Source organism: Miscanthus floridulus, chromosome 18 (assembly GCF_019320115.1).
Source record: "Miscanthus floridulus cultivar M001 chromosome 18, ASM1932011v1, whole genome shotgun sequence".
NCBI classification, from domain to species: domain Eukaryota; kingdom Viridiplantae; phylum Streptophyta; class Magnoliopsida; order Poales; family Poaceae; genus Miscanthus; species Miscanthus floridulus.
Window position 1 is genome coordinate 100,198,307 of NC_089597.1, and position 16,810 is coordinate 100,215,116.

Here is a 16,810-nt window from a genome sequence, read left to right on the forward strand (position 1 = left end):
GATGATCACAAGACCACCAAGAAGAAGGTTCTTGCAAGCATTGCCATCAATGAAAAGCCTTCTCTCTTCGAATCTTCATCATGCTTCATGGCTAAGGCCACTAAGGTACAATCTTGTGATGATGAAAGTGATGAAGAACATGTTGATGATAATGAACATGAAAATGAAAATGATAGTGATAGTGATGATGATGAACCTACTAAGGACGAATTATTTGACATGCTAGAAGATGCTAAAGAACACTTTGACATTAAGAGAAGGGAATGCAAGAGCTTGAATAAGGAGGTAAAAGCCCTTAAGCAAGCCCTTGATGAGCTCAAAGCAATTCATGAGAAGCTAGAGGTAGCACATGAGAAGCTTGACAAGGCTCACAAAAAGCTTGAAAAAGCTCATTCTACTTTGCTTAATGAACAAGATAAAAAGAAGCATGTTGAAACTTGTGATGTAGGTGTAACTTGTGATTTAATTGATACATCACTATCTATGCCTATCATTGTTGCTCCTACTAACCCTTCTTGTAGCACTTCCACTTCTACCTCATCTAGTAGTGATGGTCTCACTTGTGACATCTCACTAGTGGTTGAGAATGAGAACCTCAAGAAGGAGGTCACTAAGCTCACTCACACCTTAGCTAAGGCTTATGGTGGTGAGGACCGCTTGCTTATGTGCTTGGGTAGCCAAAGAGCTTCTCTCTACAAAGAGGGATTGGGCTATACCCCCAAGAAAGGCAAGGCGGCCTTTGCTCCTCACAAGACTAGTTTTGTGAAGAACAATGGTCGGTTTTGCACTAGTTGCAAGCAAGTTGGTCACAAAGAGCAAGAATGCAAAAACAAGAGTAAAAATGCTAATGTATCCTTCATTAAGCTTGATTCATGCTATATGCTTACTAAGGGTACAAATGGTGTAAAGGCTAAGTTCATTGGCAAACCATGGATGGGCTCAAAGAAGAAAGCCATTTGGGTTCCAAAGAGCTTAGTAACTAACCTTCAAGGACCCAAGCAAGTTTGGGTACCTAAAAAGAATCGATCTTCTTTTGTAAGTAAATTATAAAGCCGGAGGAAGGCATTGGGTTCTTGATAGTGGGTGCACTCAACACATGACCGGTGATGTAAGAATGTTCAACTCAATCAACACCAATGGCAATGATGGTTATGATAGTATCATATTTGGTGACAATGGCAAAGGCAAGATCAAAGGGCTTGGTAAGATTGCAATATCCAATGACTTGAGCATATCCAATGTGTTGCTAGTAGAGAGCTTGAACTTCAATTTGCTATCCGTGGCTCAATTGTGTGATCTTGGATTCAAATGCATATTTGGGGTAGATGATGTAGAGATCATAAGTGTAGATGGCTCTAACTTGATCTTCAAAGGCTTTAGATATGAGAATCTATACTTGGTTGATTTCAATGCTAGTGAAGCTAGATTATCTACATGCTTATTCACTAAGTCTAGCATGGGTTGGTTATGGCATAGAAGGCTTGGTCATGTTGGAATGAAACAATTGAATAGATTGATTAAGCATGACTTAGTTAAAGGCTTGAAAGATGTTGTGTTTGAAAAGGATAAGCTTTGTAGCTCTTGTCAAGTCGGCAAACAAGTTGGAAACACCCATCCTAAGAAAAGCATGATGAGTACTAGTAAAGCATTTGAGTTATTGCACATAGATTTGTTTGGGCCAACACAATACACTAGTATCGGTGGAAATAAATATGGATTTGTGACAGTGGATGACTACACTAGATACACATGGGTATTCTTTCTAGTGGACAAAAGTGATGTATTTGCAACATTCAAATCATTTGTCAAGGGCATCCACAATGAGTTTGAAACAACCATCAAGAGAGTTAGAAGTGACAATGGTAGTGAGTTCAAGAATACTAGAATTGATGAGTTATGTGATGAATTTGGAATTAGACATCAATTCTCGGCCAAGTACACTCCTCAATCAAATGGCCTTGTTGAGAGGAAGAATAGAACACTTATTGATATGGCAAGGTCTATGCTTAGTGAGTACAATGTGAGTCAATCCTTTTGGGCCGAAGCTATCAACACAGCTTGCTATTGTAGCAACCGCCTCTATTGTCACCGATTGAAAGAGAAGACACCATATGAGCTCTTGAATGGTAGAAAGCCCAACATTGCATATTTTCGGGTCTTTGGTTGCAAATGCTATATCTTGAAGAAAGGCACTAGATTGGGCAAGTTTGATAAGAAATGTGATGAAGGATTCTTACTTGGATATTCCACTACAAGCAAAGCATATAGAGTTTGGAATTTGGATAGTAGTACTCTTGAGGAAGTTCATGATGTTGAATTTGATGAAACCAAGGGTTCACAAGAAGAGAATGAGAACTTGGAAGATGTTAGAGGCATTCAACTTTCAAATGCCATGAAGAACATGGATATTGGTGAATTGAGGCCTAGGCAAGTGAATGATGATGAAGATGATCAAGTGCAAGTGCTCTCTAACTCAAATGTGCAAGATGATACAAATCAAGCTAGTGCAAGTGACTCTCATGATATTGATCAAGATCAAGTGGCTAGTACATCATCTCAACCTAATGATCTAGCAAGTGCAAGCAATCAAGTTCCATTGCTCCAACCAACAAGTATTGCAAGAGATCATCCTTTGGATACAATCATTGGAGATATTTCAAGAGGTGTGCAAACGAGATCAAGATTGGCATCATTTTGTGAACACTTCTCATTTGTGTCATCCATTGAATCAAAGAAGATAGATGAAGCTTTGATGGATGTTGATTGGGTGAATGCTATGCATGAAGAATTGAATAACTTCACAAGAAATCAAGTATGAGAATTGGTAGAAAGACCAAAGGGACACAATGTGATTGGAACCAAATGGGTCTTTAGAAACAAGCAAGATCAAGATGGGATAGTAGTAAGGAACAAAGCAAGATTGGTAGCACAAGGCTATACTCAAGTTGAAGGTCTTGACTTTGGAGAAACATATGCCCCGGTTGCTAGATTGGAAGTAATAAGAATCTTGCTAGCCTATGCTTGTGCTCACAACATCAAGCTCTATCAAATGGATGTTAAGAGTGCATTTCTCAATGGTTATATCAATGAAGAAGTATATGTTGAGCAACCTCCCAGCTTTGAAGATGACAAGAAGCCCAACCATGTGTACAAGTTGAAGAAGGCATTGTATGGCTTGAAGCAAGCACCTAGAGCATAGTATGAGAGATTAAGGGACTTCCTCCTCTCTAAAGGGTTCACAATGGGCAAAGTTGACACCACTCTTTTCATCAAGAAGATTGGAAAAGATCTATTTGTATTGCAAATCTATATAGATGACATCATATTTGGATCAACAAATCAAGATTTTTGTGATGAGTTTGGAAAGATGATGGCTAATGAGTTTGAGATGTCCATGATTGGAGAGTTGAGTTACTTCCTTGGTCTTCAAATCAAGCAATTAAAGAATGGTACATTTGTGAGTCAAGGCAAGTACATCAAGGACATGATCAAGAAGTTTGGAATGATTGATAGCAAAGTCATTAGCACACCAATGGGAACCAATGGCAACTTGGATAGTGATGCAAGTGGAAACATGGTGGATCAAAAGTTGTATCGGTCTATGATTAGAAGCCTACTCTATGTGACCGCATCAAGGCCGGATGTCATGTTTAGTGTATGCATGTGTTCAAGATTTCAAGCCTCACCAAGAGAAAGTCATTTGAAGGCTACAAAGAGGATATTGAGGTACTTGAAGCATACACCAAATGTTGGTTTGTGGTATCCCAAAGGAGCAAAGTTTGAGCTAGTTGGTTACTCCAACTCGGATTATGCGGGATGCAAGGTTGAAAGGAAGAGCACCTCGGGCACATGTCAATTGTTGGGAAGATCACTTGTTTCATGGTCATCAAAGAAGCAAAATAGTGTTGTATTATCAACCGCCGAAGCCGAATACATATCCGCCGATAGTTGTTGTGCACAAGTACTTTGGATGAAGGCCACTTTGAGTGACTTTGGAATCAAGTTCAAGAAAGTGCCATTGCTATGTGACAATTAGAGCGCAATCAAGCTAACCAATAATCCTGTGCAACATGCAAGAACAAAGGACATTGATGTCCGCCACCATTTCATAAGAGATCACCAACAAAAAGGGGACATTTGCATTGAGAGTGTAGGAACCGAAGATCAACTTGCCGATATATTCACCAAGCCATTGGATGAGAAAATGTTTTGCAAGCTAAGGAATGAGTTGAACATATTGGATTTTTCAAATATGTGTTGCTGCACCCCCACTCATATGACATGCCTCTCCTTCGAGCAATCCAAGGTAAAAGTTGATTGGCATGACATACATCTTTGCTAAGGACATGATTAGTGCATCTAGTCACATTTTTAATTCCATTAGGACCTCTCAAGTGGTTCTATTTTATTAGGCTCATTCATGAAAATCAAATGATTTTGATGTCTATATGGGATCACTATTGCTTCTATACTTGATTTGATCTAGTGATAGCATATGACATGTTTGTGGGCTTGTAAACCTAGTGTTTAATCTAGAAAATGAGCTATAAGTGTTTAACTCAACATGGTACAAGATAACCCTTATTTGGAGGTGTGAAGAAGCTTGTTCTTGGATCAAACCGAGTTAAATATCTTTGGTAAATAATCTAGACTAAACCAAATTCAGGAAAATGATCTTCACCCCATTGATTGACATTGATAATCTCAACCCTACAAGCAATACTATCTATATTTAGAACCTTTATGGTGATTGATGATAAAGGAGGAGAGAAACAAACATAGTGAAAAAGGGAAAGAAATATAAAGATATCTTGACATATGACATAGGGGGAGAGATATGAAAAAGGAAAGGGATCAACTAAAATTTTGAGCACACAAGTAGGGGGAGCAAGCTCATGAACTTGTATGGTGCATTTGTATGTGCATTTCATATGTTTGCTTGCATGGCACAAGTATTAAATTTAAACATCCATGCTTGTGTGATGAATGTTAGTTGTAAGATTGAATGATGAAATGACATCACTAGATAATTTTCATTTTTCAAGTAAGTCTTTACAAGTGGTATCTTTCTAAAGTATGTTTCCAAGTGGTATTAAGCTAACCATGGTGCTAAGAATGATATAATGATGCACTCCGATTGGTATCACGCTTCAAAGGTCCATCTCTTATACCTTAGCATCATGTGGTAGACATTGACTCCTATATTTCCTATCTAAGCATATGTGCAAGCTTCAATCCAAACTCTTAGCACATATGTAGGGGGAGCAATTGCTATCATTTGGGGTTCATGAAACTTGTCCATATCCTTTTACACATGGTAAATATGCTTGGGCAAGCAACATGGATTTAATTGAATTTTAATTCATATCTTTGTATAAGGGTTGTCATCAATTACCAAAAAGGGGGAGATTGAAAGCTCCAGTTTGGTTTTGGTGAATTGATGAAACCCTAAGTGCTAACCTAGTTTATCAAGTGATCATGAGATAGGTAGCACACTTCAAGTGGAGAAGCTAATGAAGATCATAACATGACAATGGTGATGGCATGGCGATGATCAAGGGCTCAAAACTTGAAAAGAAGAAAGAGAAAAACAAAAAGCTCAAGGCAAAGGTATAAATTGTAGGAGCTATTTTGTTTTGGTGATCAAGACACTTAGAGAGTGTGATCACATTTAGGATTGATAGCCATACTATTAAGAGGGGTGAAACTCATATCGGAATGTGGTTATCAAAGTGCCACTAGATGTTCTAACTCATTGCATATGCATTTAGGATCTACTGGAGTGCTAACACCCTTGATAATGTTTGTGAAAATATGCTAACACATGTGCACAAGGTGATACACTTGGTGGTTGGCACATTGGAGCAAGGGTGAAGAAGTTAGAAGTGAAAATAGAGGAGATGCCAGCGTCGGTCAAGTGACCGGACGCTGGATCCAAAAGCACCGGACGCTGACTTCTGTGTCCGGTCGCGTTGACTGGCGGTACAGAGGCTAGGGTTTACCACCGAACACTGGGCTGTGTCCAGTCGAGGTGGACCGGACGCGTTTGGTCGAGGAAAACCAGTTTTCGACCCTTATTGTACTCGACCGGACGCTGAGGCTCCAGCGTCCGGTCAATTTTGCCGGAGCGTCCGGTCAGCTTCATAGCCGTTGAAAACTGACGAACAATGTTTGAAGCTGGTAACACATGGCATCCATCAGTGGACCGGACGCTGAGTCCAGGGTCCGGTCAGTTGGACCGGAGCATCCGGTCAGAGCGTAGTGTGCCCAGTGAAGGGGTACAATGGCTCTATTTCGTGGGGGCTTCTATTTAAGCCCCATGGCCGGCTGTGGCTCATATCTTTGGCCATTTTCATTGATATAGCAACCTTGTGAGCCTAGCCAAAGTCCTCCCACTCATCTCCATCATTGATTCATCATCATAGTGAGATTGGGAGTGATCCAAGTGCATTGCTTGAGTGTTTGCATCTAGAGGCACTTGGTGTTTGTGTTTTGCTGTGGATTTCGCTTGTTACTCTTGGTGGTTGCCGCCACCTAGATGGCTTGGAGCAGTGAGGATCGTTGAGCGGAGGGTGGTGATTGTCTCCGGCTCTTATCGTGGTGATTGTGAGGGGTTCTTGACCTTTTCCCGATGGAGCGCCAAAAGGTACTCTAGTGAATTGCTCGTGGCTTGTGTGATCCTCATCTTGTGTTGGTTGTGTAGCACCCTATTGAGGGTTTGGCGTGTGAAGCCAATTAGCGCGTGAACCTCCAAGTGAGTGAATCGCCACAACGAGGAGTAGCTTGCCGACAAGCAAGTGAACCTCGGTAAAAATCATTGTGTTCATCCTTTGATTCCGAGGTGATTGGTCTTCATTGTTATCCATCCTTGTGATTGATTGGTTCACTTCTCTACATGATGGTATAACTATCTTGATCATTCTCTTTACATTATCGCAAACTAGTTGACAAGCTCTTTAGTGTAACTAGTTGTGAGAGCTTGCTTGCTTGGTTGGTGTGGCTCTTTAGTTAGTCTTTGAGAGCACACTAACATAGAGTAGTGTCATACCTCTTGTGTGAATTGACTCTATCTAAACTAGAATTGTGGTAGGTGGCTTGCATTTTGAGTAGGCTAGCGCAACACTTGCTTCGCCTCATAATTGTCTGACCTTTTGTTAAGTGTTGTTGTAGAAATTTTTATTAGGCTATTCACCCCCCCTCTAGCCATTAGGACCTTTCACCTTCTACTTCTAATAACCAGCGATGAAGCAGGCGCGCCAATTGTCCCAGTGTTCGGACCTTGGACCTGAGGATGGTGCCGAGTGCCGACCACCTCGGCTTTTTGGCAGGGCTTCAGCTTTGGCTCCAATCTTTTACGCCTCTTAGAGCAACTCTATTTTTTTTAAATTTTTTCTAATTTATAAGAATAGAGACTTTGGTAAAAAAAAGCTCTTGAATGATTTACTTAATTAAATCTCTAAATATAGATTTCCCTGTTTTGGATTTTTCGCTAACTAAAGATGAAGATCGAGGATGCCTCTCCAGAGTGCACACAAGATATAGAAAACTGTTGGAGTATATACAAATATATAGGAAGTGATTTTTACTTGAATAACTCACTAAATGATAATTTAGAAACTAAAATTTAGAAAGACTCTTAGAAATATTGTTATAACTAGTTTTATCAAACAATTATCTAAAAATAGCTCATCATAAGGAGCTTAAAGGAGCCGGACCCGTTTGTGTAACAAAGAGTCAGCACAAAAAAAAGTTTCTTCTAATTTCTCCTTACAAAGATAATACAAATTATTATACAACTATCATTAAAACCATTTTTACCAATCATTTTCAAAAATAGCTTTAGCTTATCGCACATAAGAGCATCTCCAAGAGTACCCTATTTCCCTTTCTAATCCTTGGTTTTAGCAGGATGAGAAAAAACCCTTCTCCAACAACTTCTAATTCATGCTCCTAAAATTTGCGCACTTGGGAAATCCTCCCTGGCACGCGTAACTTTGCTTGTAGTCAGCGGTCACACGGATACTCCTTTCCCCGTGTGTATCGGTCGATTAATCTATAGGTGGAAGGGTGTGGGAAAGAATAAGGAGTAACAAAGGGTTCCTAATGCAAATATATGAGAGAGAAGGAATATATAAAAGTTGTTACAATAATTTAGGAATAATATAGGATTCCCAATGTAAAATTGTATTCTATATTTTTGGAGTGGATTATTGTAACTCTTGGAGATGGCCTTATTTTTTTCTTCCAATAGCTTTTTAGGAGTTACAAAACTACATGCTTTTGGAGGAAAAAATAGGATACTCTTGTAGATGCTCTAAACAGTGTGACCCGTGCCCGTGCGTACGTGAGCTAGCTTTTTTTGAGCCAAAGAGTCGGCCTTCATTATATATCTGCATAAGAAGTACAAACTCCATCAAGTGGCAAAACAAACCAAACATATCTTCCTACCAAAAAAACACAGCTCCTAGCTACACAATGAGCATCAAAATTGGAGTTTCTTCCTACATGGACGAACTCCACTCTTGTGAATCCATCCTTCCTTCTCTTGATCTCTTGAATGATAGGGCCATGTGTCCCAAAACCTTGTCCATGGATGCTCCGTACTACATTGATGTAGTCACTTGCCACCTGAAAAGTGTGGAGACCAAGGTCACTAGCCAATGCCAAGCCCTCATGGTACGCTGCCACCTCAGCTATTTCCGCATCAGTGCATCCCTACAGAACCAGTGTCGATGCCCCTAGGAAGTTGCCTTCTTCACCCCTAGCCACAGTGGCCACCGAAGCCATGCTCGAGTTCTTAGAGATTACGGTGTCGACATTGATCTTCTCAAAACCCCTTGGCGGTTTGATCCAACGCACTGGTGGACTCCCCACCGTCGGCTTCTCCTTGTTCTTCGGCATAACAGATTCCAACTCATTAATGAAAGGCTCCACAAAGCTATGAGTCAAAAACAGGCTCTGGAATTGGTTCTCGTGCAACACCTATCGTCGCGCATACCAAATGGCCCAGAGTCGAACCACCACCCTTTGTGAGCTCCTCATGCTTAAGCCCCTTCATCACTTCAACTAACCAAGCTCTAGCATCCGACGTTTCTATTTGACATATGAACTCCGTGGTCTCCTCCCTCTCCAGAGCCCACACACACTTGGCTAGATTGCACTCTAGAAGCGCATGCCTCTAAGAATCCATGCCACCACATAATGTGCAACCCCGATTAGGTGCCATGTTCCTACGTTGTCCCACATCCCCAGTTGGGACGGATTGCCTTGCTAAGCGCCACAAAAAGACACGGATCTTCGATGGAACTTTGATTTTCCATAGATCACTCCATTCTTTTTCATGTGCTTTCATATTTGACCGATCGGGTCTCTCTTCCACCCATGCCGATGTCGACTCCCACTTTCAAATCAGCATTTCGTAAGCGGAGCGAACTAAAAAATGCCGACTTCTCATAATGCCAAGCCTAGAAGTCATCCTATGGCATTGTGCTCAAAGGGATATTCTCAATGATCTCCCAATCTAGAGGGGAGAAAAACTCTCTCAACATCTATCTATTCCACCTTTGAGATGACTGGTCAATGAGATCATAAACCCACTGTGGCAGATTCTCCTTCATCGGATGCAAAGACTGCAACAAACCATCCCTAGGGAGCTAGGGTGACTCCTAGATCCTCATCGTTGCACCCGACCTGATTCTCTAAATCAAACCTTAGCATAGCACTTGAATCCCATCAACAATAGCTCTCCATACCCGTGATGGAGATGAACCCACCTCTGCTTCCAACACATCAGTTGTTGGGAAATAAACTGCTTTGAGGACCCTTGCACTGAGAGAATCCAGATCCTGCAAAACGCGCCAAGTTTGGCGTGCCAACAAGGCTAGGTTGAATAGCTCAATGTTCCTAAAACCAAGACCGCCCAAACCTTTTAGCATTGACATATCGTCCCAAGTGACCCAAAATTTTTTCTGATTCCCTTCTTTGTCGCCCCACCAGAAATCATGAAGGAGGCCATCAATATGCTTACATAGTCCCCGAGAGAGGTGGAAGCACACCATCGAGTACGTCGAGATGGCCTGGGTGATGACCTTGATGAGCACTTCTTTGCCCCCAGCCGACAGGCACTGCTCCATCCACCTCTGCACTTTCTTCCACACCCTATCTTTGAGATAAGAAAAGGCACCCTTGACTGATGAGCCCACATCTGTCGGCATGCCTAAATACCTCTCACTCAAGGCCTCATTATCCACTTGGAGAACACCCTTGATCTCACTTCAAGTATTGTTGCTGCACCCTTTAGCAAAGTGAATCAATGATTTCTCTGAATTAAATTGCTGTCCGGAAGCACAACAATATAAGTCCATCGCATTCTTCACAGTTTCTGCATTCTCCCTATTCGCCTTGAAAAGCAACAAGTTGTCATACACAAAGAGAAGGTGACTCACCATTGGAGTCGACAGAGCCACCCAAATACCCATGAGATTTGATGACTGAGAACTGAAAGCTCTAGTTTGGTTTTGGTGAATTGATGAAACCGTAGGTACTAACCTTTGGCTCTAAGTGAATATGATATATGTTAGTGCAATCCAAGTGATGGAGCAAGTAAATAGATGAAGATCATGATGATGGTGGAGGCCATAGTGATGATCAAGTGCTCGGACTTAGAAAAGAAGAAAAAGAAAAATAAAAAGGCTCAAGGCAAAGGTATATTTGATAGGAGCTTTTTGTTTTGGCACTCAAGACACTAAGTGGGTGTGAGTGTGTTTAGGATCGATAGTCGTACTATTAAGAGGGGTGAAACTAGTATCGAAATGCGGTTATCAAAGTGCCACTAGATGCTCTAATTCATTGCATATGCATTTAGATTCTAGTGAGTGCTAACACCTTGAAAATGCTTTGAAAAAATGCTAACTCACATGCACAAGGTGATACACTTAGTGGTTAGCACATTTGAGCAAGGGTGGTGAAGTTTGGGGTTAAAAGGAGAAGTTTTGTAGGGACCAGACTCTGCCTCGGGTAGTGACCAGACCCTAACCCTGCGTCCAATCAGGGCACGCAGTGAAGGCGTGGCCCTCGGCTTGTGACTGGACTCTGAGAAGGAAAGTGACTAGACTTAGGCTGAACACTGTTTGGCGTTCGGTCTCACTAATGTGGCACGCAGGAGAGGTGGCTGAGCGCATCGGACGCTGGCTTGCGTCCGGTCACCCCTGACCAGACCCGTCAGGTCACGAAAGATAGGTTCTGGAACCTCTCGGTATAAAAATTGTCGTGACCGAACTCTACGTTGTAGAGAGTTCGGTCATCACTAATGGCGCGTCCGATCTTTGTGGTTTTGGCATGGGCGTGCGTGCGAGCGGATGCTGGGCGGCTGCGTCTGGTCCTGCTCTAATGCGTCCGGTCGTCACTGAACCGTGTGGACACTGTGACTTGACCGTTGAGATCGAGCGACACAAGTTTGAAGGCGGGCCACATGGCCACATTCTGAGGACCGGACGTTGGCTCTGATGCGTTCGGTCTTGTAAGCTATCTATCAAAGTTTTGTTGCAAAAAAGAGACATGGGGCTATGCAAAAGTTATTCATAAAAAAAAGAAAGAAAAAAAGAAAAAAAATAGACAAGTGTCTGAGATATTAAAAACAATGGGTACTCAGATGCCCGCCTGAAAAAAGAGATGAATAGATAGCCCCTGTTCTCTCACAAAAATATTTCCAAGTTTCAAGAGAGGGATATGTTTTCAAGGAGCATAGTACAATTAGGTTAGCTACCATATATATATCCACCAAATACATCCACACACATGCACATCTTGATTTGATTGTATGGCATTTTTCTCTTTGGATCCATTGTTTGACTTTACAATATAAGCATTGCAAGTATGCTCTCTAGTTTTATCCCTACCTATGAACTCCACAATGGCTTTAGGAACAAAAGGCAACAATAAGATACGCCTTGGAGAGGATCCATAAATACCACATATAAAGAGAGACTAGAGAGTGAGGTCCAAAAATACCACATATAGAGGGATCTGAGAATGTCATACAAAGGAATCTCTAAGTTTTATTTGAAAAACTTATAAAACCTCTAGAATATTGTTGCACAAAAGAACATGAGACATAGTGCTTGACTTGATCGTTTTGTCTTTCAATTGCATAAGACCCAAGTGAAGGCTAAGAAGCCCCATGGTTGAAGGTAATATGGGTAAGTTTGAAAGTTAAGTCAGATTATTTTAATCTGGAGGAGAATTTTTGATTGAACGTAAGTGTACTTTTGAGGTGTGAAAACATTGTAGCAACTCCTGATCCATTGTTCAAGTTTAACTTTGCTCAGGGTCTGGCAAAGGATAAGCTTGGAGGAATTTGTTGATGGTTGTTAATGTCAATCATAAACCGTCAACGTATACTACATACATGCTTAATTCCATCACCATAGGTCTAGGGGTTTAAACTAATGGATTCCACAAGTTTTGGTGAATATTTGTATGCATGAGAATTTATCTAGAAAACAGCCCTAGGACCACTATCATACACTCCAAACAAGCAAACCGATGACAATAAGTGATTCAACTCGCAAAAACTGCAAAAGGCAACTCAATACGGAGTCAAGGACCCACCGACAGAGGGGAAGGCCTAACCGCCACGAAAGTGGGTCGGCCAGCCCAACCCCTAGGCCGGCCGGCCCACTTTGGAGCCCGTTCACTCTCCTCCGCCTCGTATGCATTTCTAAGATCTACACCATTAATTTTAAGGCGGTTTTAAGTCAGTTTATCCAACGGTGATCGAGGGAGTTGACGTTGATCGATGACGTGGCAATGCCTTGCCCCCTACTCCATCTCCCCTATATAAGGCGCCCTTTACCCCCTCTAGGAGGCCATCAATCCATAGAGAGCCATCTCTCATTCAGATCAAGATACACCAAAAGAGAGAAATCTCCACAAAGCTCTCAAGATGTAGAAGTAGAATAGCTCTAGTTGAGAGTTAGGGAGAGTTGAGCCATGCTCAGGTTCTAGGGAAATTTTCGAAGGTCGGGTATTTCTTTGTATCTTACCTTTGCAAGACTTATGTTTTAATATAGTTATCTTCTCTATCTACTTTTATGGCTTTCATGTGTATGGTTAGTATAGTTATCATACCTTAGCATGGGATCTCCGCTCGCATCGAGTGCTTTAGTTAGCATATGAGATTAGAGTAGTAATCCGTAGTATAGACATGGTGTCTAGACTATAGGTTACCCGAGATTGCGCCCAATCCTATGGTTAGTTGTGGTATCCCCAGAGATGATAGCTCTGTCTAGCCGTTGTAATCCACCACGTTCGGATTGGTGTTCGTAGAGCTTTAGGCAGTCTTCCCCCAACTACGCTTTCTCACCCGCCTCGAGAGTTGGAAATGTACTGTTGCTCCAAAGTGTTATTGTGTATGATCACTATATCTACTCATGAATTAGTTATACCCTATGGAACCAAAGTAATAGAGAAGTATTTAGTAACCTTGAACTCACTCGTTGTCTTCTCAACTTAGCTAGACTACTCATTTATTTTACCATGAAATTCTCTTATGTGTGTGTTATTATTCATAACTCTTATCATTATCAACACTTACCCCCACTTTAGTTTAGTCGGTATATTAGTTAGCACATACATGATGGTGAGCTATGAACTTCTTTAACTATTGTTTCCCTGTGGATAATTACGATACCTTAGAATACTCCCGGGTGAAAACTATAGCAGTATCCGTACGCTTGCGGATTTATCTGTGCGTCTAAAAATACCAACAAGCTTTCTGACGCCGTTGCATGAGAAAAATTAGCGTAAAAATTTTAATATTGAGCTTGATGTCTACTAATCTAGTTATCACTATCTTTAGTAAAATTACCCCTGTTCTGTTGAATTGTGGAATAGATAGGACAACAGACATCATTTCGATCTTCCGGCGAGTATCCACAAGAAAAGAGGAAACATTGAAGAACCCAGGGTGCCTAAGCATTCAAGATCATATATATATATATATGGAGAGTATATTCAGTAGCCAGCTACAAAATAAGTTATTCTATAGCCACCTCCATTTACGATAATTTTATATACTAATTTACGATAATGTCAATACATATTTACGATAGTTCAGTTACTATAACACATGGGGATATTTACCATAACGTTATAGTAAACCACTTAGTAAGGAGTTATTATAATCTCGTAAATTAACATAGTAATTATCGTAACTCAAAGTGGCTACAGAATAAGTTATTTTGTAGCCAGCTATAGGGTAGTAGTTATATATATATATATATATATATATATATATATATATATATATATATATATATATATATATATAGACACACGCAGTTGCGCAGGCTAGGAAGATCTGAATCGAAGCACGAAAACACAGTAGCAACAAATGAGCGGTTTCGAATGATAGGAAAACAGAGAAATGAATGTTACTGGAGGCCACTTTTGTATACATCAAGGATAGTGACCCTTTTGTTTTTCATCAGATGCAGACCTTGGTTGCAGGCTTGTAGCACGTGAAATGCATTGAAATTAAGAATCTGCACACGAAAACACATGAAGAGGGCATTCAGCCTGATTTGTGCTTTGCTAATAGCTACAGGCGAATGCATTAGACATGGCTTTATCACATTGTAGAATCCTTTGTGCCATCTTTCTTCTTTTGTTGCACCAATGAAACTGAGGCTGGAAGGCAGTACATCGGAAGCCACAGAGGTGTTCTTTCCTGCAATCCATGAAATGTTTTATGTAGATGAATTGAAACAGCATGAAGGCAAAGAAAAACATGTATATGCTTAAGGGGAATCTATTTTTGTAAAATTGCGAATGAGTAAAAATATCACCAAATAAACTCAGGTTTCATACTTGTACATTGTTGTGCCATATTTTAGCATGTGAAGAAAATGAACTTAGCATCTAAATGTCACAAAGTCATTTAAGTAAGTAATCATGACGAGCCAGGACCACTGTAAAGGAGTGGATGGAGTTGAAATCTCGGGTAGAAAATTGGTATTCAGAGGGCGCTCATAGGAAACTATTCCCCAGGTGCAGGTGCAGGTGCAGGCAATATATAATATTACACACGATTTTGGTTCCCTGCTTAACTGCAGTGTCTTGGTCTATTGCAATGTGGTTGCAGGTAATCTATAAAAAAAAGCATGGGACATCACCATTCATGTATATCGTCTTGGAGAGCCACTGAACTGTTAGTAGAAAGAATATTTGACAGGTCATAGAAACAGCAGGGCTACAATAGTTTGGGCATGCCTTGCGAAAAATTGAAATTTGACATCAGAGAGTCGGCAACATAACAGGGCACTAAATATTTAAATGTGGAATCACCTAGCCGTCGCCGGACCAGCCGGGGTTGTGAGACCGCCGTTCCTAAATCTGAAGGTGACCTACATGAAGGTTCATCATGTAGTTGTCCGCTGGTACGGGCAGCTACGTGACAAAGGGAAATCAACGAATGGTTATGTATATTGCTATCGAAGGCAAGCACTGAATCGGCAAAGTAAATGGAGTTACCAGCGTTGGCAATAACAACATTACCTAAATGTGGTTCATCTACATGAGTAGGCTTGCGCTTGCGGCCTGTATCCATAACTAAAGGAGCTACTCCGCAGGAAGCGGGAGGGCGACGAACAGTACAATAAGCAGCCTGATAGAGTGCCTGGATAAGTAAATCATAGAAGAAAGCATGAACTTATTTCATCTGTAAGTCCCTAGCAACAAAGAATGAAGAGACCGTTTTAGCGCTCTGGGAACAGCTGCTGCAGAAGCTTGAACGGCTGCATAAGCAGCAGGTAGTTCTTTTTGGTGTGGCATTCCATCGAGCGACTGGAAGGCAGAAGACAGCAAGGCCAAAGGGAACAGGGATTGAAGGGCTTACCGTGCACGGGAAGGAGGAAGAACGTGGAGGAGGCCCGATCGCAGCGGCGGCGGCGGCGGAGCGGAAGATGGAGGGCAACTCCGGTCTACCGTGGCAGGCAGCCGATACGGAGGCAGAGTTGGCCGAAGAGGACGGACGCAGAGGTGGAGGTGGCGCAAGGGCTGGCCCTCCGACAGGTCCGACCGGCGTGGGCATGAAGCCGGTGGAGAAGGGCGGCGGCGGCAGAACCCAAGGGCTACATCCCTCCGCGGCTGTGTCGGCGAGGTGGTTGGCGCGATGTCGGAGATGGAGTGAGACGCGGCGGCAGGCGGCAAGAAGCGGAGGCAGCAGCGGCATGAGTCGGACGGGAAGGCGCGGCCGCGGCTGTCCCTGGCGGCACCGGCGGCAGCCGGATGGGCGTTTTTTTTTCCTGCTCTGTACGACACGGCGGTGAAGGCTTCGATGGGCCGCGAGGGAAGTCGTGCCCGCGGCTGTCCCTGGCGACGCGGGCGGACGCGGCGGTGAAGGCTCCGAGGGCCCGCGAGGGAGGGAGCGGGACGGAGCCGTCGGATGTGAGGGAGTCGAGATCGTGCGGATAGAAGAAGGTGTCGACGTGGCCAAAGGAAGGATCAGTAAATGTTGTTGGAAAGCAAGAGTAATGGTAGATTCTCTAACCATGTGTACATCGAAGAAAAAGGTCGATGTCATAAGAAATCAAATCATATCTCAAGTGATAGAAACAGACACTACACTGCTCACAAATGTCATCACATGAGTCGTGGTAAGTATGATAAAAAAGGTGAGATAATCTTGCTCATGGATTTTAAACTTAATGAGTAGTTATCCTTTATTTTTTGCATTCCACTGTATGTTTACTTTAAATAATCCATGCATCCATCTCATTTAGTTTAAATTTTCTCATATCAAATTCACAGC

At 42.0% G+C, this 16,810-nt stretch overlaps 1 protein-coding gene across 2 annotated transcripts; it reads right to left on the bottom strand.

The window, feature by feature from the left end:
* Positions 1–14,372: 14,372 nt before the first annotated feature.
* Positions 14,373–16,360, bottom strand: LOC136522749 (uncharacterized). 2 transcript variants are annotated; one of them, XM_066516560.1, is made up of 4 exons: positions 15,896–16,360; positions 15,556–15,664; positions 15,346–15,447; positions 14,373–14,728 (listed from the first exon to the last, which is right to left on the bottom strand). In XM_066516560.1, the coding sequence occupies exons 1-4, from the start codon at positions 16,229–16,231 to the stop codon at positions 14,433–14,435; spliced, it is 843 nt and encodes a 280-aa protein (XP_066372657.1). In that variant the 5' UTR covers positions 16,232–16,360; the 3' UTR covers positions 14,373–14,432. The 2 variants fall into 2 exon arrangements, with proteins under 2 accessions (XP_066372657.1, XP_066372656.1); XM_066516559.1 differs by having other exon boundaries at positions 15,556–15,676.
* Positions 16,361–16,810: the final 450 nt, after the last annotated feature.

Bases quoted from the DNA above. Each gene is read 5' to 3' on its own strand.
- LOC136522749 (XM_066516559.1), bottom strand. From the start codon at position 16,231: ATGCCGCTGCTGCCTCCGCTTCTTGCCGCCTGCCGCCGCGTCTCACTC. The intron at 15,448-15,555 runs GTAATGTTGTTA...TTTGTCACGTAG, and splicing joins TGTAGATGAACCACATTTAG to CTGCCCGTACCAGCGGACAA. The intron at 14,729-15,345 runs GTGATTCCACAT...CATGGATTGCAG, and splicing joins GCTGGTCCGGCGACGGCTAG to GAAAGAACACCTCTGTGGCT.